Raw genomic sequence first — 22,808 nt, forward strand, 5'->3', positions numbered from 1 at the left:
TTTATGAATTTAATCTAAGTAAAAAATATCTCTCCAGACTTACTCAAAATAATTTCAACATTTTTAGGTAAAATATTAATCTTTCATTGTTACCTGTTCTGTAATCATAAGCTGGTGGCTTTCCATCATTAATTCAAATTTATCCCATGTAGCTCTTAGGTTACTGATAGTGTCCAAACCTGCACCAGCCACAGTTCGCAAAAGTTTGTTTTTATCTTCAGCCTCTTGAAACAGGAGAAAAATCTAAACTCAAATGGATTAAAATATGTATGTAAAAATTCAGCAAATCCTATTTAGCCAAATTATAACCAAATACATAAGAATCATCAATGGTGTATGCACAGATGATATGCTTATAGACAGCTGCTTTTTTAATACTGTTTATGGAATAACATTAAAACACTGGAAAAAATAGTATCTCAGATATTGAGAGTAATTCTGTATCTCGATCCTGACATGAGATACACAGAAGTGAAAGTTTACTATGAAACAGATAAGTGCCTCTTTATATATTGCAGAGATCCACTCAATCAGATTCGACAACAGCAACAAAGCAACAGAATTCAGTAAATACGCATACATGCGTGCTGGGTCTGGTTGGGATGGAGTTCATTTTCTTCATAGCAGCTTATAGGGTGCTATGTGTTAGATCTGTGACAAAAAGAGTATTGACAACACGCTAATGTTTCACCTCTTGCTGAACAGTGTTTGCACAGCATCAAGGCCCTCTTTGTTTCTCATTCTGCCCTCCCAACCCCAGGGAATAGATTGGGGGTGTGCAGGAGGTTTGGAGGGGACACAGCCAGGCAGAGATACTCCATGACATATAATGTCATGCCCAGCAATAAAATGGAGTAGGGTTTAGGTAGGTTAGACATCTTTTGCTCAGGAACAGGTTGGGCATCAGCCTATCCATAGGTGGTGAGCAATTGTCCACTTGTTTTGTTCGTTCGTTCTTTCTTTCTTTCTTCCATTTCTCCTTCACTTATTGAACTATTTTGATCTCAGTCCATGAGGTTTCTCACTTTTATTCTTTCTTTCCTCTTCTCCTGTCCCATCAGTGGTGGGGGAGGCTGTTTGAGTGAGTGAGGAAGTGAGCAAGCAGCTGTGTGGTGCTTAGCTGCCTACCAGGGTTAACCTGGTAAATAACCCTAGTTATATTAAATATATGTTTCCATACTAGAGAGCAATTACATTTTTTGACAGCTGTTGTTCTGGATATGATGAAATAGTATCTTACCCCTTCTTTTCGTTCCTGTAGGTTTAAATATTTTGAATTGTCTTCTGCTATTTCCTCTACAGTCTGGGGCCTAATCACTAATGTTTCCATGGCATTAGTGAGAAATGAAGAAACATCACATAGGTGGCCTATATAAAGGTGGAAAACAAAGTTATCATGGAGAAAATATTTGTAGTAATAAATATCCAAGTCACACAGTACTGTGATGCAACATTGTCACAAGATACGACAATGTACACAAAGGATTTGCTTAAAAAATCGCAGACGCCAATCTTAGATGCTGCTTCAAAAAAAACCGCATGTTTGTTGTCACACATAGCTTTTTAAATGTAATCCGCTGCGTTCGGCGTATGATTTAGACCGTAAGTATCAGAGTCCCTTCCAAGAATTAAACATAAATACATATGGATACACTTTCAAAATCTGTATAGGTCTTTTTCACAGAATCACAGAATGTCAGGGATTGGAAGGGACCTTGAAAGATCATCTAGTCCAATCCCCCTGACGGAGCAGGATTGCCTAGACCATATCACACAGGAACGCATCCAGGCGGGTTTTGAATGTCTCCAGAGAAGGAGACTCCACAACCTCTCTGGGCAGCCTGTTCCAGTGTTCGGTCACCCTCACCGTAAAGAAGTTTTTCCTCATATTTAACTGGAACCTCCTGTGTTCCAGCTTGCACCCATTGCCCCTTGTCCTGTCAAGGGATGTCACTGAGAAGAGCCTGGCTCCATCCTCTTGACACTTGCCCTTTACATATTTATAAACATTAATGAGGTCACCCCTCAGTCTCCTCTTCTCTAAGCTAAAGAGACCCAGCTCCCTCAGCCTCTCCTCAGAAGGGAGATGTTCCACTCCCTTAATCATCTTCGTGGCTCTGCGCTGGACTCTCTCTAGCAGTTCCCTGTCCTTCTTGAACTGAGGGGCCCAGAACTGGACACAATATTCCAGATGTGGCCTCACCAGGGCAGAGTAGAGGGGGAGGGGAACCTCACTTGACCTGCTAACCACACCCCTTCTAATACACCCCAGGATGCCATTGGCCTTCTTGGCCACAAGGGCACACTGCTGGCTCATGGTCATCCTGCTGTCCACTAGGACCCCCAGGTCCCTTTCCCCTACGCTGCTCTCCAACAGGTCTGCCCCCAACTTGTACTCATACATGGGGTTGTTCTTGCCCAGATGCAGGACTCTACACTTGCCCTTGTTATATTTCATTAAATTTCTCCCCGCCCAACTCTCCAGCCTGTCTAGGTCTCTCTGAATGGCTGCGCAGCCTTCCGTTGTGTCAGCCACTCCTCCCAGTTTTGTGTCATCAGCGAACTTGCTGACAGTGCACTCTACTCCCTTGTCCAAGTCATTAATAAATATATTGAATAGTACTGGTCCCAGTACCAACCCTTGAGGGACTCCGCTAGATACAGGCCTCCAACTGGACTCTGTCCCATTGACCACCACTCTCTGGCTTCTTTCCTTCAGCCAGTTCACAATCCACCTCACTACCCGATCATCCAGACCACACTTCCTCAGTATAGCTGCGAGGATGCTGTGAGAGACTGTGTCAAACGCTTTACTGAAATCAAGATAGAAATCTTTTTTTAGGTAAATGGAGAAAATTAGATGTTAAAATTGCTTTTGCGGTTTTTGGGGTGTCTTTTGATTTGGTGTTTTGGTTTTTTTTTTTAAAGAAACTAACTAACTAAAGCCACCTTGCTTTAAATATTGAAAAGATTCACAAACAAAAGCCTGATTCAGCTATAATGTTGTATCTTCCTACCAAGGTAGATCTTTTTCATACTGAGAAAGGAGTTGTACAATTCCAGGGAATACATCTTCCAGAAAACAATTCATCTTTTAGGCTATGTATATAATAATTCAGTCTCTGCACAACCCCTGTTCTGTGTTTCCTGTGCTGATTGTTACACTTAAAGCACAAAGCACTGGTATTTCTCATCATCTACACCTTATTCCATTTTGTCTACCTGTTCCAAATATAGGTAGATTATCCAAAAATAGGGAAATATTCTGCACTCTTCAACACACTGCATTTTGACAACCTAAGTGACAAGTAACTCTATGGAATATGTCTAGATTATTTAAGACTCTTCATGAAGTATTACAATTTGTGAAAGAAAAATCTAATATTTTTAATTAGAATATCTCATGATGCCTTCTTCAATTACCCTCAAACATCTAAGAAATTTTCTTCCCTCAAACATCAAATAAATTTTCCTCCCTGAAACAACAGAAATTTTCCTTCAGACAAAAGAAACAAGCAAAATAATGTTCATATGTATTCTTTTACATGCAGAACAGATGTAGCCAAAACAACTGAATGGGAAAGATGCACACGGACATCAAGGGGTCTTAGGTTAGGCCTGTAGTGAAAAATTATAACAGGTTACTTTCTCTGCACTGCGATTTCTGCAGCTTATTGTGTCCGAGAATAAAATATTTCTCTAAAGAGTATTTATGTTAACACAAATGTTCACAAGTACAACAGAAACAAAAAAGAAAATACTATTCATTAGTTATTTACCTTGAATAGATTTTCTCAAAGAAATGACAAGGACATCATACAACTTCTGGATGAAATCATCAATTACAGTTTTCACAGGGTTGCAATTAACAGTTAAACAATCTATCCTGATGGTGCTTCAAGACAAAAGATTAAAAAATAGCAAATATTCAGTAATATACTTATGTGTCAATACCTCTAAGATCTATGTATGTCTATGGTTTACTCTGATTTTGTAGCCTCATAAGAAAAAAAATTCCCTCATAATTCTACAAATAAAAGTCATAGCTTATAGGGAAAATTATTCATAGTATTGAACTATTTATAACCATATGCATATATATGCAGTTTTACAGGGACTAAGGTCTAATGCTCTGCTCCTCCAAATAGTTAGAAAATTATTTGACTTTATATAACCAATGTTACTGAATTCAGAAGGACTATTTCTATACTCAAAAAGAAAAATATTTTAATTATTTGTACAGTCATGTCTTTAAATCTCTAATTTCCATGAGAATTTACTAACCCAGGCCTCAATAGTCCTCAGAACATAAGAAAAGCCATAGTGAGTCATTTCAAGGCCCCATATCTAATATTCTCACTGTGACCATAAGTAGATGCCTAAAGAACACTAAGAAGAAGGGCTACCTTATTTGACACCTTCCTGAGTATCCTCCCTCAACACCAATTATTTTCAATTCATGGCACTTCATAGCCACATGTTGTTTCTGGCTATAAGACACGTCAGCCAATTTCTCTTCTATTCACCCCAGTCTGTCCTTGAACACAGGAAAATTTTTACTACTCAGAATATCACTTTGCCAACAAGTTTCATCAGTCCATTCTCCTGCATGAAATGCCACCTCTTTTTACTTGTTCTGAACATGATTCCCACCAGTTTCATTTCAGAACTCTAACCCTGCAATACACTAAATTCCATGTGAATATATGTAAGAATAAAAGCCTACACTAGCATACCTTAAATGATAAGTTATATGAGGTATTCAAGTGTTTCAATACAGGAATTATTTCATGTATAAACATTTACTAAGTCTGTTCCCAGCTGCCACATATATTCCACATGTACAGGACTTAGCTAAAAGGATTGTTAAAATATCACCGTGTTTTGTAGTATTTCAGAATCAGCCCTGAATTTTGAGGGGGTTTCCCATCATATCAAAGGAAGATATTAAAAGTTTTCAGAGAAGGCTGCACAGATAAAAGGGAATAAGTGTCTAAAAATAAAACTGAAAAACTAAAATCTAAACATTTAAAAAGTACATCAATATTTTAAAAACACTTGAAATTCTACCTATGTCTCCATGTAAAAAGAATATTTCTATTTTACTATTACCTTTAAAGTACCTGATAGAATACATTATTCAAACGAACAGAGTTACACTATACCTTGGAAGTCGTTCTGCTTCTTTCCCTCTCACTTTTAATGCTTTGAAGCTTTTTTCCCAGTCCTGTTTGCTAGAAAGATATGTCTTCACCAGGGCTTCCATATCTACTTGGCCAATTACGATCCATTCCTTTTCAACATTATTTTTGATTTCATGGAAAAGAAATATGTTCCAGACTAAAAAACTCTGTTTCTCAATAATATTAAAATACTTTAATAATGTTTTCAAGCTACATTCTCTTTAACCTTTGTGGTCCTTCAATTACCTACAGAGTCTCTTAGTATAAAAATCAGAAGGTTCAAAATGGTTTGACATATTCACACATTTAAGGATCATCAAAACAGATTTTGAACAAGAGTAAAAAAGACAGGTATAATATTGAGGTTTCAGTGGGAACTGTACATATGCTTCAAGCTAGGTATGTGCTTTAGTGGTTGGCTTAACATGGATGGACTCACTAAGCTTTTGCTTATATGCCTTGCAGAAAAGGACAATAACGCACAAATGTCATTGCTCAGTTACTTCTAGAATGTCTGAAGCTTGAAATGATACAAATCGAAAAAAAAAAGTATAGGTCAGTCAATTATTGAAAATACCTTGAATTGATTAGAAACTTCTGTCAGCCTTCTGAACAAATCCTCTGCTTTACTGAAAGCAGTCAGAAATCCATTTGCATTTCTTTCGGTCATAACAGTGAATATAGGCTCTTCTTCTGCTTCACTTACACCCCTAAACTGATTTGGAATGGAGATGAATCTCTTCATTTCTCTATAATACCTAGCTCGTACTTCTTCAAAAGGAGGTCTGAATTGCAACCGGCCTTGCCTAAGAAGTGAAACAAATAATACAAATACTAATATTTGAATGTAATCTGAGCCAGGGGAATGGGGGGGGTGGCCAGAATCTTACTTGAATGTTAGATCAATATTTATTTCTGGTAAATTCTCATTGAGTGCTTCTAAGCCCATTTGATACTGATGTTCCAGAGCTTTGTAAAGTTGATGATTCCAGTGCTGCCTCCAAGCTTTCATATCAGATGATTTGAAACCCTAAAATTTAACAATGTTTATTTTTATTTTCTTTTATTCCTCAAACCATAATTATAATCTAAAACTGAGCACAGTACAATGCCTGAAGACCAGGCTCTTAGTAAAATTCAAAGAAGTATCACACCACTGGAACTGGCTCCCCAGGGAAGTGGTCATGGCACTAAGCCTGTCCAAGGAGCGTCTGGACAATGCTCTTAGTCATACCATTTAGTTTTATGTAGTCCTGCAAAGAGCAGGGAGTTGGACTCGATGAACCTTATGGGTCCCTTCCAACTCAAGATGTTCTACGATTGTGTGATTCTATGACCAGTTTGAATATTAAGAAGATCTAGAGCTATTACATTTATTTCAAATTAATATAAGGAATTCGATAGAGTGAATTTGATACATTGCACTGTAAGAATGTGTAAAGTCATATCATACACTCAAGTCTGGAAATGGTCACTTATAAGCCATGCAGAAATTTTCAAAAGGGCAATACAAGTTGGAAAATAAATTAGAAACTTCTTCCAGCTTAACAGGTTCTCTTCTTATTTAATTGGATAGAGATTTTTAGCCAGGGCTTTGGAGGCAGTCCAAAGTTGTTGCAGGAAGCTACACAGTTAACGTCTGCCCTACAATTCAGGGCTGCCCAGCAGAACTCTTCCAACAGAAAGATTCCAGAGGTTAAGAAAACTTGAAATTGTCTCAATTAAGCCTTAAGATAATTATAAATAGGGGTTTTAAAGAAATATGTAAAATCTTGATGACAACAGCTGTAAGACTATACCATCTCATACTTTTGGATGGTGAAAACAGGGTACATTTGGTTAAGTTTTATCACTTCTAGTCAAGGATTAAAAAAAGTGACTGAAAACACTTTAGTTAATTTTCCATATAAAATATTCTGTAATACCAAAACAATTTTCAAACAGATCTTAAAGCAAATACAGACTATTAATTTTAAGAAAATACACTGACTTCAAGATAAAAATTTGCAAACTAAATTTCAAAAGAAATTACAAACCAAAAGCTGAATCTATGCACTTATTTATTATTCATATTATCTTGAGAAGATGGAAAAATTTATAAGAAAAATACAGTAAAAATACTGCATTTATTTGATTGGCAAATACCAACTAAAATAATCCAGGTTTGCATTAAAAAGGCTAAGAACACCACATCCATCTAAGAATATAGCCCTGTTATTGATGAAGGCTATAGGAAAAATAAAACTGACTTTAATGATACCTCAGAATAGCTTAGGTGATAGTAATATCATCCAGTTACTTTGCTAAAATGATATTCTTAATCAAAATCTTAATCATCTTACTCGATGATCTTAAGGGTCTTCTCCAACCTAAATGATTCTATGATTCTATTAAAAAAGTTGACAGCTGATGAGTGAACAAATAAAAATGCGGCTTTTTGGTTATTTCAGGCAGAAATGCATTTTAATTCTAAATTTTATACATGCAACCTGGGGATCACTCATATCTGTACCAATTTCTTTATTTTACCTTGCATTAATGGCTCAGACACAACCGATCTACATAACCTAAGGTTTTCCCATTTTTTTCAACTAAACCCCTGTTATCTGACCAAGTGTTGTTCTTCTCCTGTTATTAGTATGACATAAAAAAGATTATCCTCATCCTCCTCACATCTAGCATCAACTTAGTACACAGTCAGTTTTCCTGAACTAGCAAGTAACTCCTTAATCAAAATTAATTCAATCATGCTATGTTTGAGCCTTAAATCTTGATTACTCTTGAAAAGTCAAACGTTCACAGTTTGCAATACGATCATGAAACCCTGCCTGTGACTCGAGGCTGGCAAAACCAGTTCTGAGCTCCTGGAGTCCATCTTTCCAACGCTGCTGCTGCCGAAGTAGATCAATATTCATGAGAGATATAACCTGTTAAAAGAATTTTAAAGGATAATAAACATATCCATCACCACATAAATGAAAGAAAGGGTAAAGGAAGCTGTAAGAGACATGATTTCAACTTCACCCGGAAAATATACCTTTTCAACGAAGTTTGTGTGCCACTTTCTTAGTTTTCTATTTTCAGTGGAAAGCCGTTCGGCAGCAGCTTGGAGTTTTTGGATATAAGCTTCCAGTTCTCTAGGACTATCCCATGTTATTTGAGCTTTTCCTCCAGGACCAGATTTTGAATGCTTGAGAAACATACACCTTTTGTAAGGTTTAATGACAGATATAGTCTACCAGCTAGCATATAGGAAGTGACGATACGAGAAAGATGGTTTTAGTCCTAGTAAAAAACGGAGGACCTCACTCTGACTACTGCACTAGAGACATAATAATCTGGCAAATCACAGACAAGTGGACATCATTATAGCTACATCAACGCACTGGGGAAAGATTAATGCCAGACTCTTAACAGACTTTGAAATAAATCCACTGATGATGAGGCTCCCGCCCCACACACATAAGCAGACATCTTAAGCTAAGAGGACACTTAAACTCCTCCTTTCCTTTGTTCTGCAGAGACCAAAATCCAAGATGTCACACTAATAAGTGCTATCCAACTTCACCTGTTTATCATGAAATAATTTTTTTATATTACACTGTAAAATTCCACTGACTCATAAGCAGCTTTGGGGAGTTCCATTTCTCTGGGCTTTTTATCAAGATTCTGGGGTTTTTATGCATTTTGCTAACTTTACACTAGAAAATCAGAACACAAAAGCATCTTAAGTTCCACAACTGGATTTATTCCTAAAAGATGTAGGGCAGAAATCACATCAAATAGGAGATTATGTTGTGCCATTGAACACTTCTGCACCATCACTGCCTTAGGCTCTGTACACTAAAGGAACCTGTGGCATAATCTGCAGCCAGCCCAAGGAAAATTTCAGAGACAGTTTGGGAACTTCTTCCAGGACACTTATGAACCTACAGTTTGGTCTGGACTCTCCAACCATTTTGTGTCCACTAATCCCAACTCCAACATCCCTTCTATTTTCAGACCCATTCCTATACTCCATCTTGCAAAATGGTTCTCAGGAGCAAGTTTCCAATCGTTTCTGTAATGCTTGGTCTGGAGGCACTGTTCTCTTGCCCAATTATATAAATGTGCCAATTATAATGGGCACATCATAATTCTCCAGCCATTCTCACACTGTAAGAGTGTTGGAAGAGAGTGAAGCGCTTCAAACTGATCAAAAACTAGTAAACTGAAATTTGTTATATACAACATGTTTCTCCAGACATAAAACAGACACAGAGTGTTTAAAAAACTTTGATCGTAGTGTAATTTTTAAGTTAGTATTGTCTCTTCAAAGCAGAAAAATTAAAATAAATAAATAAATTCCTCCAAATTGCTCCAAATTCCTTAAAAGAATCTAAAACTTCTTTAAGCATAGTGAACTTCCTAGCAATTATAAAAAACCTCTCTTCTCAGAGCAACTATATTATGTCTGAACACCAACCCACTGTCATAAACTGTATGCACAAGCTAATAATCAGGTAGATTCACAGATTCTTTGTTCTTAATCAAAACCAGAAACTACCTGCTTTTAACCTACCCAAAACATGAATTGGGGATACTCAAGAGAACTACAAAATCCACAGAGATTTAATAACAGTCAAAACAGTGAAACCATTCCTTAACACTAATTTATCTCCAGAATAAAGTATATGCTATTTTTACTAAAATAGAACAAAATATTATTATTTAGAACTGTTAAAAAAGGGCTTACCTTCCCAGCTATTAAGGACTTGACCACATTGTGGTTCATGTGTAAATTCAAATGCTAAAAATAATTCCTGAGAGAGCATATTACACTAATATCCGAAGTAAAAAGGAGTAAGCAGCCATTTAAATCACAATATCAAAAGCAAAGGCCCACTGATTTCAACAAATGGTAATTAAACAGATGATGTTGCTTCTATGGGAAGGCTGCAGTTAAAAAGTCCAGCAATAAACACAGAAAAAGCAGCAAAGAATATGCACAGATACCATTGAAATGTAAAATACAAAGAGAGAGGAATTCTTTCACCTTAATTATTTGTTCGAATGCTAGAGCAGACTGTAACATCATTGGCTTCTGACTCTCAATCATTTGTTGATCAATAGAATTATAAAAATGCGCCACCTGTAAAAATGGAGAGATTAAATTTACAAGAATTGATAAAAATATTTAGATGCCAATAAACCTAATTCAGGATATTTCTGAAAGTATTGCCCAATCAACACCATTAAGAAATAAGAATTAACTAGATTAGTAAAACGTTTACAAAAATAAAGTACATATGCAAAGCTAATGTGATCTTATAGTCTTCCAGTAATGAATTCTAATAGCAAAAAAGACGGCTATTTACACATGTCTGAGCTGATTATACTTCACCTTAAGTGAAATTGGTTTAGTCTCTGATGTATTGTTAAGTGGAACAGCTCCACTATTTTATGCAAATTTAGGCATCTAGTGCCATTTCAGAGGCCTTCAACTATCCGTGACAATCACCAGGATATGACCCAAGACCTAAAACAGATCTATTTACTTCCAGATTGGCAACTGAAAGAAGGATACCCTACAACTTGGTTTAGTTGTCCACACATAGACATCTAGTGCCTTTTGAGATGACTAAGGTTTCCACTTGGGCACCGGCTAATGATCCAGATGCATGGGTATCTTGTAAGTCTTGTGTCATCTCTGCCTTAGCTGTGCAGGTATCTCAGATACCAATGATACCCCATGTGAAACTGAATTGAGCCTGTGTAACTACATAAAAATTTCTACCAATATATACATATTTATTCTTGCATCCTATAGAAACAGAAGAAAACTTGACATGGTCTTTCAACTGAAATATAAGCCAAATAAAAATGTATGTAGCATTGAGTCCAGTCAAAAAATAACTGCCCCCTCCCCCCCCAAAAAAAAAACAAACACACATTTCCATTAAAATACTTATTAATATATTTTCAGTTGAAAACTAGCAATGGTGAGGACAAGCTGGTCCATTTTATGACATTTTCCTTCAGTTACACTAATCAGAAACAGACTAAAACCAGGAGATCAATGAATTACTTGTCTTATTTTTGTTTATTCATACAGTAACTTCACATGACTTTAATACTATAATTCACTTGGTTTCAAAAGAAGACACATTCTGAAATTGTAAAGCATTTCTTTATTTTTGTTCTCTTTTAAGGACTCAGCTAGTTTGTTCAAAAAACAAGTCACTTTCATACAGACAAACAGAACAAAAAGCTTAACCACACAGTCAGAAAAAATAAGTCTAGAAAAAGTTGTATTATTAAAGCTGGGAAGTCAGAACAGGAAGTTATGACGTTTAATCTTATACCTGTTTGAGGATGACCGCCTGCTTACAGAACTTTTGTGCAGTGTTTGCAACATGCTGTATTTTAGCTGGTATAACAAAACCAAGTGCTGATAGCTGACGTACTTCTCTTAGAAGAGTCACCAAACGATCTGAATAAAGTATGTTTAATGTTCCAAAAACGTGATCCAACTCCATTACAGGACTATTAGCTTGGATGCTAAACCAAAATCAAATTAAACATATTATTGAATGTAATTTAATATTGATCCTTTCTTAGGTGCATTTTACAATAATATAATAAACAATTCCAAAAACCTTGATGTCATTCTATTACATTTTTCTATGTTTCTTAACATTTTAATTTACTCACAAATTATTCCGGTAAACTTTCTCTTAATTCAAAGCCAGTGAAGAGAAGAAGAAGTGAACAATGCCTATTAGCTTTGCTCACAAAGTTTTTCTGGCTTGTTACAATAGTTAACATGTAACTCACAGCTAGACGGGATTTCTTAAATACACTAGACCCATCATACTCTCTCATGCTGGCACTTTACAGGCCACAGCCTTCTGCACTTCAAAGGGGAAGGAAATTCTCTGAGGGAATCAATTCAAGAACCAGGACTTGGATCGGTGGAACATTTTGGTATACACAATCAGCTGCTATTAAGAACATCAGTCTATCTTTAGATTTTACTCCATTTTTTTTTTCTGCTCTAGTATCTACCACCATCCTTCTAGGCTTCTTTCATAAAAACTTCAGCTTTACTCATTTTTTCACTTTTTTTCTCATCTTTTTCTAGTTCCTATATCCATTGCATTCCCCTTTGTGGTGAGCTACCTCTTCTCTTTTCCTTTTAATTTATCTCTTCACATATTTTAAAATCTCACAATAACAAAATTTTATGGCACTAATAAATTAGATGGCTGTTATATATTGGACTGCTGAATCTGCTTATTTGTTATATTTGAGCGCTTTTCATAAAATAAAAGTTTACACATTAGTATCAACTCCTGTATCCTCTGAAACTGTGGACAAACTCTTTTTTTCAAAGAAAGCCTGCAACACTCAGAGATGCAGACAGAAGTTATGTGGCCAATCAATTAAAAAAAAATGTTAAAATGTATTTTAATATGCCATAAAGTAATTTCATTATTTTGGGGAACGCAATTCACAAGGTTTAAACAGATTTTCTTACCATTCGTTCATCTGCTCTATTTAGACTGCAGAATTTCTTGTGTAAACGATTCATTTGTTACTCTACTTCTGTCATCTGTGTATCACAGCTATACTCTAATCTCATCTAGTTTCTAGACATTGTCACTATATGGATTACAATGGATAACAAGTAGTAACAACAAGAATATCAAACATGTCTTTCATTCCAGGTGTTAATAGAAACTGCAAGATTTGTTATTAACACTGTCCTGTATACTTCACCTTACCAATCAAGCCTGGCAGGATGATGAAATGATAATAAACTCTTTCATTTTTCCATTTCCACCACACTACAGATTTCAGCATAAACATTATTTAAATAAGAATGTATTTACCAAAGTCCTGACTTGGGATTTGATAATTCTGACTGGATATTCCTAGACCAATCATCAAATTGTTCTTGTTCATATACTTTTAACTGTTCCAGAAAAGAATCCGCACTTTGATGAAAAGTTTGAAATCCAGATAAGTCAGACAGAAGAGCCTCTGCCAGCTTGATAGCATCATCCACCTTAAACAGAATCACAAAGAAAAGCAGCTTAACTTCCCAGTATTCAATCAGAAAAGCAAAATCACCACAATAAAAATCAGTATTATAAAACATCCAAGTGGGATTCAAAAACTGATTAGGAAAAAAGTGAATCCTGAATTGTGTCCCAGATGTTCAAATTCCCATCACAGTAAATTGGGTCTGAATAAGTTGTTCACCACAGGTGTCTACCACTATTAAGACAGCCCAGAGTACCCCTCCTGGTCTTTGGTTCATTCTTCACAAAGGTACAGATCTCCCATGCGTCCTTTGTTGTCAATCTGTAAGGCCCACGCCAATAGTCAAAGGTATTTCAAATGGGATTTCACATCTACATGTGGACAAATTAACCAAAACCCTAGTCAATACAATCAGTGGAGATTTGAGGGCAATTAAAAAAACTAGCACAGCCAAAAGCAGACACACAACTGACACACATCAGCTGAAGTGCTCTCTAGGTCTTCAGCAGACCAAGCAGAAGAAATAATTGTGAAACCTGAGCTGCTGCTGTTCTCTTTGTCTTTGTAGGACACATAACAAAGTAACATCTTTAAGACCTCTACCCTTTGTCACATTCAGCTGAAAAGGGCCCTTGAGATTTCTGCAAATCACAGGTGAATGCCAAAAAAACAGACTAATAGTTATTCTGGCATAAGTAACTTCTATTCTCATTCAAATCTATAGTTATTGTATATGGCACTTATGTTTATAGAAAACATTTTGCTTTTAATTAGTCAATACTTTCCAAAAAAAGTTCCAGTTTCCAACTAAAGTGTAAATACAAACTAACAAAAATAATATAAGTTAAAATAGACTCAAATACGTTTTAAACTCATTCTGTTGTAAGAGAACACAGAATCATTTGACATTTACTTTTTCTACAGTCTCTGTAGTAAATTCCCCTGCAGGCACTGACTCAAAAAAGTACTATGAAGAAATCCCTTTGATTTCAAGGGGACACTACATAGGTTAGTAATAACAAGTGAGAATTAGGATGTCAGAATCTGGCTATCTGTAAATCTTAAATACAATTTTGAAATGCGAACTGGAGGGTAAAATTTAACAAAAACACCTCCTCTCTGAATTTTTGTCTTTTTTTTTGCAAAAAAAAAATTAAGTCATAAAGGCAAGCAGTTCAGTGTACTACAAAAAGACTGTCTTCTCGGTCAGTTAATAAAATTCAACTTAGCAAGCAGCACCACTGATAATGAATCTTGATTATACAATTCTTGGGAAGTCCACAATTTTTCTGTGGGGAATTCCTCACAGAAATCTCAAGTACCATATTTTACGTTCTGTGATAATATTGTGTGTAAACAGTCATGGAATCTGTTACCTTCAGCTCCAGCTGCCGTACCCATACAATATTATTGACAACTTCAGAAAGGTTTTTGCCTGACAGTGGTCCAGAAATATCACCAGGAACACCATGGCATCGAGTTTCAAAGTCTGTCTGATAGTCTAACACAAGCAAAAGATTCATGTGAGACAAGAAACCTCATCGAACAAGCTTGAAATTATTGCTGTAGTTATAAAAATATACTAGGGATACTGACACAATTCTAAAAGCAAATGAAGAATTCTAGTATTTGCAAAAAACTAATGCAGTTTAATACTTTTAAATACATTTGTACCTTTAACATAATCTTGAAGTCTTGCTAGCAATGTTTCCCTTTGAAAAAGCAATTCTTTGCTTATATTTGGATGCTTTATCAGTTCCTTGTATTTCTGAAATGTTTGAAGAAGCTGGAATATGAAGTTTAAAAAAGTTACCTCTTCCTCCTGGAAAAAATTAAACCTATTCTGATACTACTCATTACTGCTGTTCATAAGTACTGTCTTTAGCTCTAAGTACTTATTCCTGTGCTTTAAACCAACTACTTAAGAATTCAATAACTTTATCTTAAGGAAAGTTTTCAGACTACAAAAATACCCATACCTGCTGAGGACTGTCCTGAATTTCTGAAATAAATTTCTTCAATTTGCTTGCTATTTTTTGTTCCACTGGTGCAATAATTCTTTCATACTGAGAGACTGCTGCTTTCCATAATGGCTACAGATAATGCATTCATATGTTAGTTTAGGACTATCCATATACATCATAAAAAGTCACAGAAAGAATATGAATACACTAAAAATAAGCATTATACCTCTGTGTAAGGGTTATAGTGTACAGGATTTAGGCCAGCAAAGGGTTCAAACACTTGGGCAAGATGTAAAGCATTTTGTTCTCCAGATGGCAAAAAGAATGTAAGTTTTTCATGCAGTGTTCTCACAGTTAGCACCTAGAACGGAAAAAAATATTTGATCTATCCAACATATTTTTACATAAAACTTATGTTTAGAAGCAAAAAGCACAAGCAGCACATCCCATCTCTCTGCTTTTTACAATAAATGTTTGAAAGGCTCAGGCAAACACAGATTATGGAATGCTATCTGACTCTGAAAAGGCTATAGAAGTCTTTTAATTCCCTTTTTTAACTCAAAACAATGTTGTTTAATTCTGTGTCTAATGAAATGTTGAAGAGCAGTGTAGGGGAAAGGGACCTGGGGGTCCTAGTGGACAGCAGGATAACCATGAGCCAGCAGTGTGCCCTTGTGGCCAAGAAGGCCAATGGCATCCTGGGGTGGATTAAAAGGGGTGTGGTTAAGAGGTCAAGAGAGGTTCTCCTCCCCCTCTACTCTGCCCTGGTGAGGCCGCATCTGGAATATTGTGTCCAGTTCTGGGCTCCTCAGTTCAAGAAGGACAGGGAACTGCTAGAGAGAGTCCAGCGCAGAGCCACGAAGATGATTAAGGGAGTGGAACATCTCCCTTATGAGGAGAGGCTGAGGGAGCTGGGTCTCTTTAGCTTAGAGAAGAGGAGACTGAGGGGTGACCTCATTAATGTTTATAAATATGTAAAGGGCAAGTGTCATGAGGATGGAGCCAGGCTCTTCTCAGTGACATCCCTTGACAGGACAAGGGGCAATGGGTGCAAGCTGGAACACAGGAGGTTCCACATAAATATGAGGAAAAACTTCTTTACAGTGAGGGTAACTGAACACTGGAACAGGCTGCCCAGAGAGGTTGTGGAGTCTCCTTCTCTGGAGACATTCAAAACCCGCCTGGACGCGTTCCTGTGTGATATGATCTAGGTAATCCTGCTCTGGCAGGGGGATTGGACTAGATGATCTTTCAAGGTCCCTTCCAATCCCTAACATTCTGTGATTTTGTGATTCTGTGAAATAAATGTGTATAATTCAAATCTCTACCTCATCAAGACGTTTGCCAAGTTTGGCTAACGATTCAGGGAAATATTTCTCATTTTTCCATGGATGTAGAGTATAACGTTGCCACAGTTGTCCAGTTAGGTACTCACAAGCTGACACCCACTGATCACAAATCAAGATGCCAGCCTTTAGATTTTCTTTAACACTGTGAAAAGCATCCTCCCACAAATTCAGAGCTGCTAATTTTCTTTGAACGTATCTACCTAGCGAGCCACCTAGAACACAAAAAAGTATACAAAAGCCATATGTTATGTTTGTTTAAAATAATTCCTTTAAATGCTACACCACGTTCCAATCACATTCGTAAAAAAATAGTATAATGTTGTGATTTCAAAATACACAAATGTATCAATAACTGATTATTTTGTTTAAGATTCAATAAATCTCTTGAATACCTCCAAGTTAAACTGAGGTTAGTCCAACATGAGAAGCTGATGGATTTGGATTCGGGAATCTACACACAAGCACCTGTTTTTATCAGCAGTAAAGCAGTAGCTGGCTGCCCCCAGCAATCCTTCCCCTCGTGCACACACACATCTGGCAGCAGCAGACAAACTGTCTTATGCCTGTCCCATAACATGGGACTGCTGAGAATGAGAGAAGTAACCTCTCTGCACGTCCTGCTCTCACCTCCACACAGACTGAATCAACCTTCAAATGGGGGTTTATGCAAATAAATTTTCTCCTCTGAGAGAAAAGCAAGGAGTGAAACAGCAGCGAGACAAATCCAGTCCACAGGCTGAAAGGTATCCAACTCCATCTTGTTATTATCTATCATCTTCCCAAGCATGTGTGAAGGCATCTACCAGAACGGGCTGAATTACTGGATACTATAATGCAAATAATATTCACGGATCATAATCACAAGAAGAAAGCACCTGAATGCTGTAGGCTATCACTGGTGCCTTTAGGAGGAAGAAGGTCTCTGCTCGAGGATTCATTTTACTTTTTCTCAACTGTTCATTTAATAAAGACTGCATAAAGGTTTACCTATTACGTCCAAGAGATTATGCATGCGTGGCTGTGGATAAGGATCATGTTCTGTTTGTCTCCACACACCATCAACAGTATCCTTGGTAGTCTCCACCAAATCCACAACTTCAAATAATGAGAGACTATCCAAGTTGTAATAATCCTAGAGAAAAATAACCTTAATACTATTATTTTGCAATTAGTATTGTACAAACATTTATACTTTTCTGAAGCTGGCAATTGCTATAGTTTCCTGGGTTTCATTGCTTAACAGAATATGGCATAAACCTTTCAAAAAACAAGCATTTGTGTAAGTTTCTCATGTGAAGAATGCATTGGTATCTGAAGCGCTGTTCAAGCAAGCACTTTACAGGTGCCAAAAATTTTGCACAATAGCATTCATTATTGTCGCCTGCATTTTCACTTTTCCTTTTTACAATTTCATGAGTCAATTTCTAGTTCAGAAACTGTAGCATACTGTTGTATTTCTACAGCAGCTCTTAGTATTCAACGGTCAAATCTGCTCCCAATTAAATGTTGGTATTCCCCTTCACCGTTGTCACTAGAAACTACATGAATGTCATTTAAAGAAAAGATTTTGCCTACAAAAAAAAAAAAAAATAGTTATATATTCATATATTTGAAAAGAGTGTACATATACTGACATATATTTCATAAGAAAAGTGTTTTTTACTAAGTCTACAAATATATCACTGATCACACAAAAGAAAACGTACTTTTGCAATGTCCTCAAATAGGTCTTTAAAATGAGAAGCTCTTTCTTTACTACACCATTTACTTCCATGATGAGCACATTCTATCCAGAACCGAAATTCATCTGTTGGTATAAGTATAGCTGCAAATAATAATGGAAAATGTTTAAACATGAAATACATGAATGGTCACAAAACATTTTCAGTAAGAACATACTTTCTAAAGCAAATTTTTACTATATGGTTATGTAATTATCCTTCAACTTCTGACTCTGACTAGATGGAGTATCAAGTTCACACCAAGAGACCAGACTTGATCATCACTAATTCCAATCTACTCACCACAACCTGTTGTATTTCACACTCTGCAGTCACTGGGATAATGAAGACTGAAAACTCAACCTGTAAATAAATTATTTATTCCTAATTTAACATTAACTATAAAAGACGTAACTGCAAAACAAACCTCGCACATCATCTTCACTGGATTTTGTTCCTGTGTAATTAGGATCTGATCTTCTGAGAACTGTACTCAAGCCTACTTCAAGCTCGCTTAAAAGTTTCTGGAGTTTGGGATCAAATGTTTCACTCCATCTCTCATCCTGCAATGAAAACGTCAAAAATTGTGACTCACGTGATAGAACAATTACTATTTTCCTTCCATTAACCTTAAAAAAAAAATTACTCAGATTCATAGCAGTAACCAACCACATGGCGGGATAATGTAATAATTTATTTTTCTTAAAGTCAAGGAAAAGCACCTCATTCTTTTCACTTAGCAATTCAGAATAATACTGTAAACATCTTTTAATCACAAAATCAAAAGTCAGTTGTTGGATTTATAAAGGCACTCTGAAAATGTGTTGTTAATGAATTCTCAAGTTAAATTTGGAATCTATTTCTATAGTAGAATCTGTAAATTCCTAGAATAAAATATTAGAAGTTATTGTGTTTTTCTAAAATTATTTTATTAATGTTATGACACACAAGAAATTGAAAAATAATTAAATGTTTTAATTCAGCTTACGAAATACAGCTATGGTCATTGTTTTTGACAAAAAAATCCACAAAGGAAATATATTCTTTAATGAAACAGGAGGAAAAGCTTCAGAACATTTAAAAAAAGCAAAACTATGAAAAATGCAGATGTACAAATTAATCTAGAGTCTAGCACACCTATCTATCACATATTATAGAATTAACGTTTGCATGAGACAGACCTATGCATTTCATATAAAATATAAGAATATCTAAACAAAAAAAAAGGGCACAAGACCAGAATTAGTGGGGGAAAGGAGGTAAGGAGCTGTTGTCTTCGTTAACCACCACTGCCCAAGTGTATTCCACATTTGTAGTCAGGCATATGTATGACCAGAATCCTTACCTTCTTTAACTTAGAAATTAGAACTATCATCCATCATCATTTATTTTTAAAACATAAAATATTCATCTCAGAATAGTTAACGCCCTATGGAATTTCAATGTTTCAATATAAATCTACAGAACATTTAAACTGGTATATTGCTCACCTTCAGTAATACTGGTGCAAAAACTTGTCGTACAGCTTGATAAAGGGTGTTAATTGGTGAATCTAGCATAGATGACACAAGAATATTACTATGAAGATTATCTTCTGTAATTACATCAGGTCGCAGCTTAAAGAACACCAACACATTATTCTTTGAAGCAGTAGCTTCAATCTGTAATAATCAAGACGACAGGATTAGTTTAGAAAATGACATTGACCGTATATTATACCAAATTACATACACCACTTACACAAATGATTTACATCAAGAAAGAACTTGAATTCCAACATCAAATACATAATGCCTTTTTCATTCTAAAATATCTGTAAATACCATAACTACTTACACTATTCTGATTTTGGAAACTCTACTTACCACTTTCTGCGGACAAACCAGACACTTCGCCTTGTGCCTAGAGAAAACTAAGCACGAAGTCTATCTTTTTTATTGCGTTTTTACGCTACATAACTTTGGGAATATTTTTCTAAATATTCAGTATTGTTCTCTTGGGTCTGTAAACATACAACTCTACTGCAATTCATAGATTTCTCAAGGACAGAGAAAGGCATGCTCGTTCATCAGTAAAATCAAAAGTGGTAACATGACTTGTTCCCCTCACAGTCCAACTTATGGGTAAAGTTCCAAAAATTGCCATAAAATTATTGAAGGTATTTGTGGCTGAGGAGAATTCATAAAACAGGAGAACATTATTAAACATTTGATAGAACAATAGCAAAAAGATACACTAGCTGAAATCCCACATTCTGTGCAATTGTAAACATCCATGAACTTTTTCTCTGTTAAAAGAAACAAAGGGCTAGTAAGAATAGCTTCCAATTTTAGTGGACAGTATCAGTTTTACTTTCTTATCAAGTCTTTAGCCCAACACCTACAGACATCGTTTCACTGAGACAGCAGGTATACATTATAGCCCTGATATGCATCTGATCTTCCACAGCTGCTGACAGTGGCTTTGTATATTAGACAGTACCCCAAAAACTGGCACATGTAAATGTTCATTCTCGCATGAATACAGCATGCACTAGACTTCACAGGCTACACAGACGATTACACCAGGAGACATGTAAGTTACTGATCCACGCAGCAGTTCACATGTTAACGACTCATATACTTCACTGCAGAAAAAAACTGTCACTGACATAACAGACACCACGTCGCAGGTCTCACAGCAGAATGCTGGGACACGTCAAGACCCGCGGTTCGCCTGTACACTCTATGTGGCAGGCACCACACCGTGTCCTGATCACATGGTGACATTCCCTGCGCATCCCACCCCACGGGATCACTCAGATGAGTCACTCACTCAACACAAACACTCAGAGCAGGACATTTCACACAATGAACTTCAGATTTACTCACAGCTGGACACATCAATCTGCAAAATGCATCATCTGGACAAACACCCACCTTGGGACTTGTCAAATATCAGCCAATGTGCCACATATTGGGCCAAGTTTCCTGCATGGACATTGGCAATGCAACCCTTCCAGCCACCTGCATGCACCCTTGCCCAGGAACAACCCATCCACCAGCCTCTACCTGGCATTTGCAGCAACATAACATGCCATTCTCCAGGCTGCACCACGTTCACACAGCGACAATATACAGCACACTAAAACTACATATCAGCAAGGGCACCGTCCACTAACAAATGTATCACACAGCTGACCATATGGTCTTCACAGACTCTCGGGCCAGTAATTTAACCAGCAGACACTAAGACCAGCACAGATATTTGCAGTAGGAAGATGTCTCCCAAGTCAGACACCAGCCTTTTATGTCCACTAAACCTGGGCTGGACCCCAGGCTCTGCATCCCCACCCGCACACCGGGATGCGGCGGTCACGCTGGATCCACAGGTGCCCGCACGCACCCGGCCGTACGCTGCCGTACCTTGTTGGACGCGGTGAGCTGGGTGCCCGAGCGCTGCACAACGAGGAGGAACTCGTTGCCGTCGTCGAGGAAGTTGCTCAGCTCCGGGCGGGAATGGAGCCCCGCGGCCGGGGCAGCGGGACCCGCAGCTGGATCCAGCCCGAAGTAGTTCGCAGCCGTGGCTGAAATAAAGCGCTTCCTCTTGTCTCCCTCCCCGGCCATGCTGGCAGGACGCACCCCCGCCAGGCGGGATCAGGGCGGGGGTGGATCCAGAACCCCACGGGAGAGCATGGAGGGCTGACGGGAGGAGACCCGAAGGGCGGGCGGCGGGAACGACGGCGGCTCACGCTGGCGTACGGGGCGAGGCCCGAGGCCTCCTGGCGTCCCCGCGTTGACAGGACCCGTCACTATGGTGACTGAAAATGGCGGCCCCGGCGCCCTCGCGAGTGTGGTCCGGGTGGCGACGAGCAAGCGCTGCGCCGCCGCCGGCGGGGGGAAAGGCAGCGGCCGACGCGCTCGGCAATCGGCTGGCACGCCGGGCTGCGCGAGGCGGGCGGGGCGGTGTTGGGCGGTGCCCTGGCGGCGCGCGCCCTCGGCAGGCCGCCCCGGGGGAGGCGCGTGCTGCTCCCGGCGCGGCAGCAGCTCCGTGCGGTGCCCGGTGGCCGCCCGGGGCTCCGGCGGCGTACCGCCCCGCTGCGTGGCTTTCCTCTTGGAGTAGTCGAAGCATCTCTTCTGCCACCGGCCGCATTACGATGTCACGGGCACCGCGGTACTTAGGGGGCTTCCCTATTCTCCCCCCTGTCCCCCCCGCTCCGTTACCGATCAGTTTCCGCTAGCGAACCAGCGGTTCCCGGGCTTGCGCTGCTTCGGTGCCGCAAGGCGGAGCGGGACGGCTGCACTGGCTGCAGGCCCGGCCCCAGGAGGCGGTGGGCGAGCGCTGAGGGCGTGCAGACACCGGCCAGCAGCAGCAGGGAGCCGCGGGGGAACGCGGTCCCGCCTCAGAGACACCCCCCCCTCAGCCCCCGGCTTCCAGCGCAGAGGCTGCCTGTGTGGGACAGCTGGCGACGGGCCGTGGGCGCGCGGTAGCGATGTCAACATCTGGCACCGTAGAATAAATCTGAATCGCGATACATTGCGATCGCGGTTATGCGTCACGCCAGCATCCCTGCGGCGGGCCGGC

The 22,808-nt window shown here is 38.4% G+C and overlaps 1 protein-coding gene across 1 annotated transcript in view; it reads right to left on the reverse strand.

Annotated features, from left to right (window-relative positions):
* The window catches only part of DYNC2H1 (dynein cytoplasmic 2 heavy chain 1), a 193,292-nt gene extending 171,442 nt beyond the window's left edge, over positions 1-21,850 (reverse strand). Inside the window, exons 1-21 of the mRNA XM_068417541.1 lie at positions 21,650-21,850; positions 19,736-19,906; positions 18,673-18,808; positions 18,231-18,349; positions 17,512-17,656; positions 16,504-16,736; positions 15,402-15,536; positions 15,191-15,304; positions 14,886-14,997; positions 14,588-14,712; positions 13,058-13,233; positions 11,528-11,723; positions 10,219-10,314; positions 8,221-8,373; positions 8,012-8,110; positions 6,074-6,213; positions 5,761-5,989; positions 5,166-5,293; positions 3,780-3,895; positions 1,241-1,368; positions 94-243 (exon numbers count right to left, since the gene is read on the reverse strand). Coding sequence (XP_068273642.1) covers positions 94-243; positions 1,241-1,368; positions 3,780-3,895; positions 5,166-5,293; positions 5,761-5,989; positions 6,074-6,213; positions 8,012-8,110; positions 8,221-8,373; positions 10,219-10,314; positions 11,528-11,723; positions 13,058-13,233; positions 14,588-14,712; positions 14,886-14,997; positions 15,191-15,304; positions 15,402-15,536; positions 16,504-16,736; positions 17,512-17,656; positions 18,231-18,349; positions 18,673-18,808; positions 19,736-19,906; positions 21,650-21,850 — 3,102 coding nt within the window. The remainder of the gene's footprint in view (positions 1-93; positions 244-1,240; positions 1,369-3,779; positions 3,896-5,165; positions 5,294-5,760; positions 5,990-6,073; positions 6,214-8,011; positions 8,111-8,220; positions 8,374-10,218; positions 10,315-11,527; positions 11,724-13,057; positions 13,234-14,587; positions 14,713-14,885; positions 14,998-15,190; positions 15,305-15,401; positions 15,537-16,503; positions 16,737-17,511; positions 17,657-18,230; positions 18,350-18,672; positions 18,809-19,735; positions 19,907-21,649) is intronic.
* Between the last annotated feature and the right edge of the window lie 958 nt (positions 21,851-22,808).

Source organism: Nyctibius grandis, chromosome 2 (genome assembly GCF_013368605.1).
Source record: "Nyctibius grandis isolate bNycGra1 chromosome 2, bNycGra1.pri, whole genome shotgun sequence".
In the NCBI taxonomy this organism is placed as follows: Eukaryota; Metazoa; Chordata; class Aves; order Nyctibiiformes; family Nyctibiidae; genus Nyctibius; species Nyctibius grandis.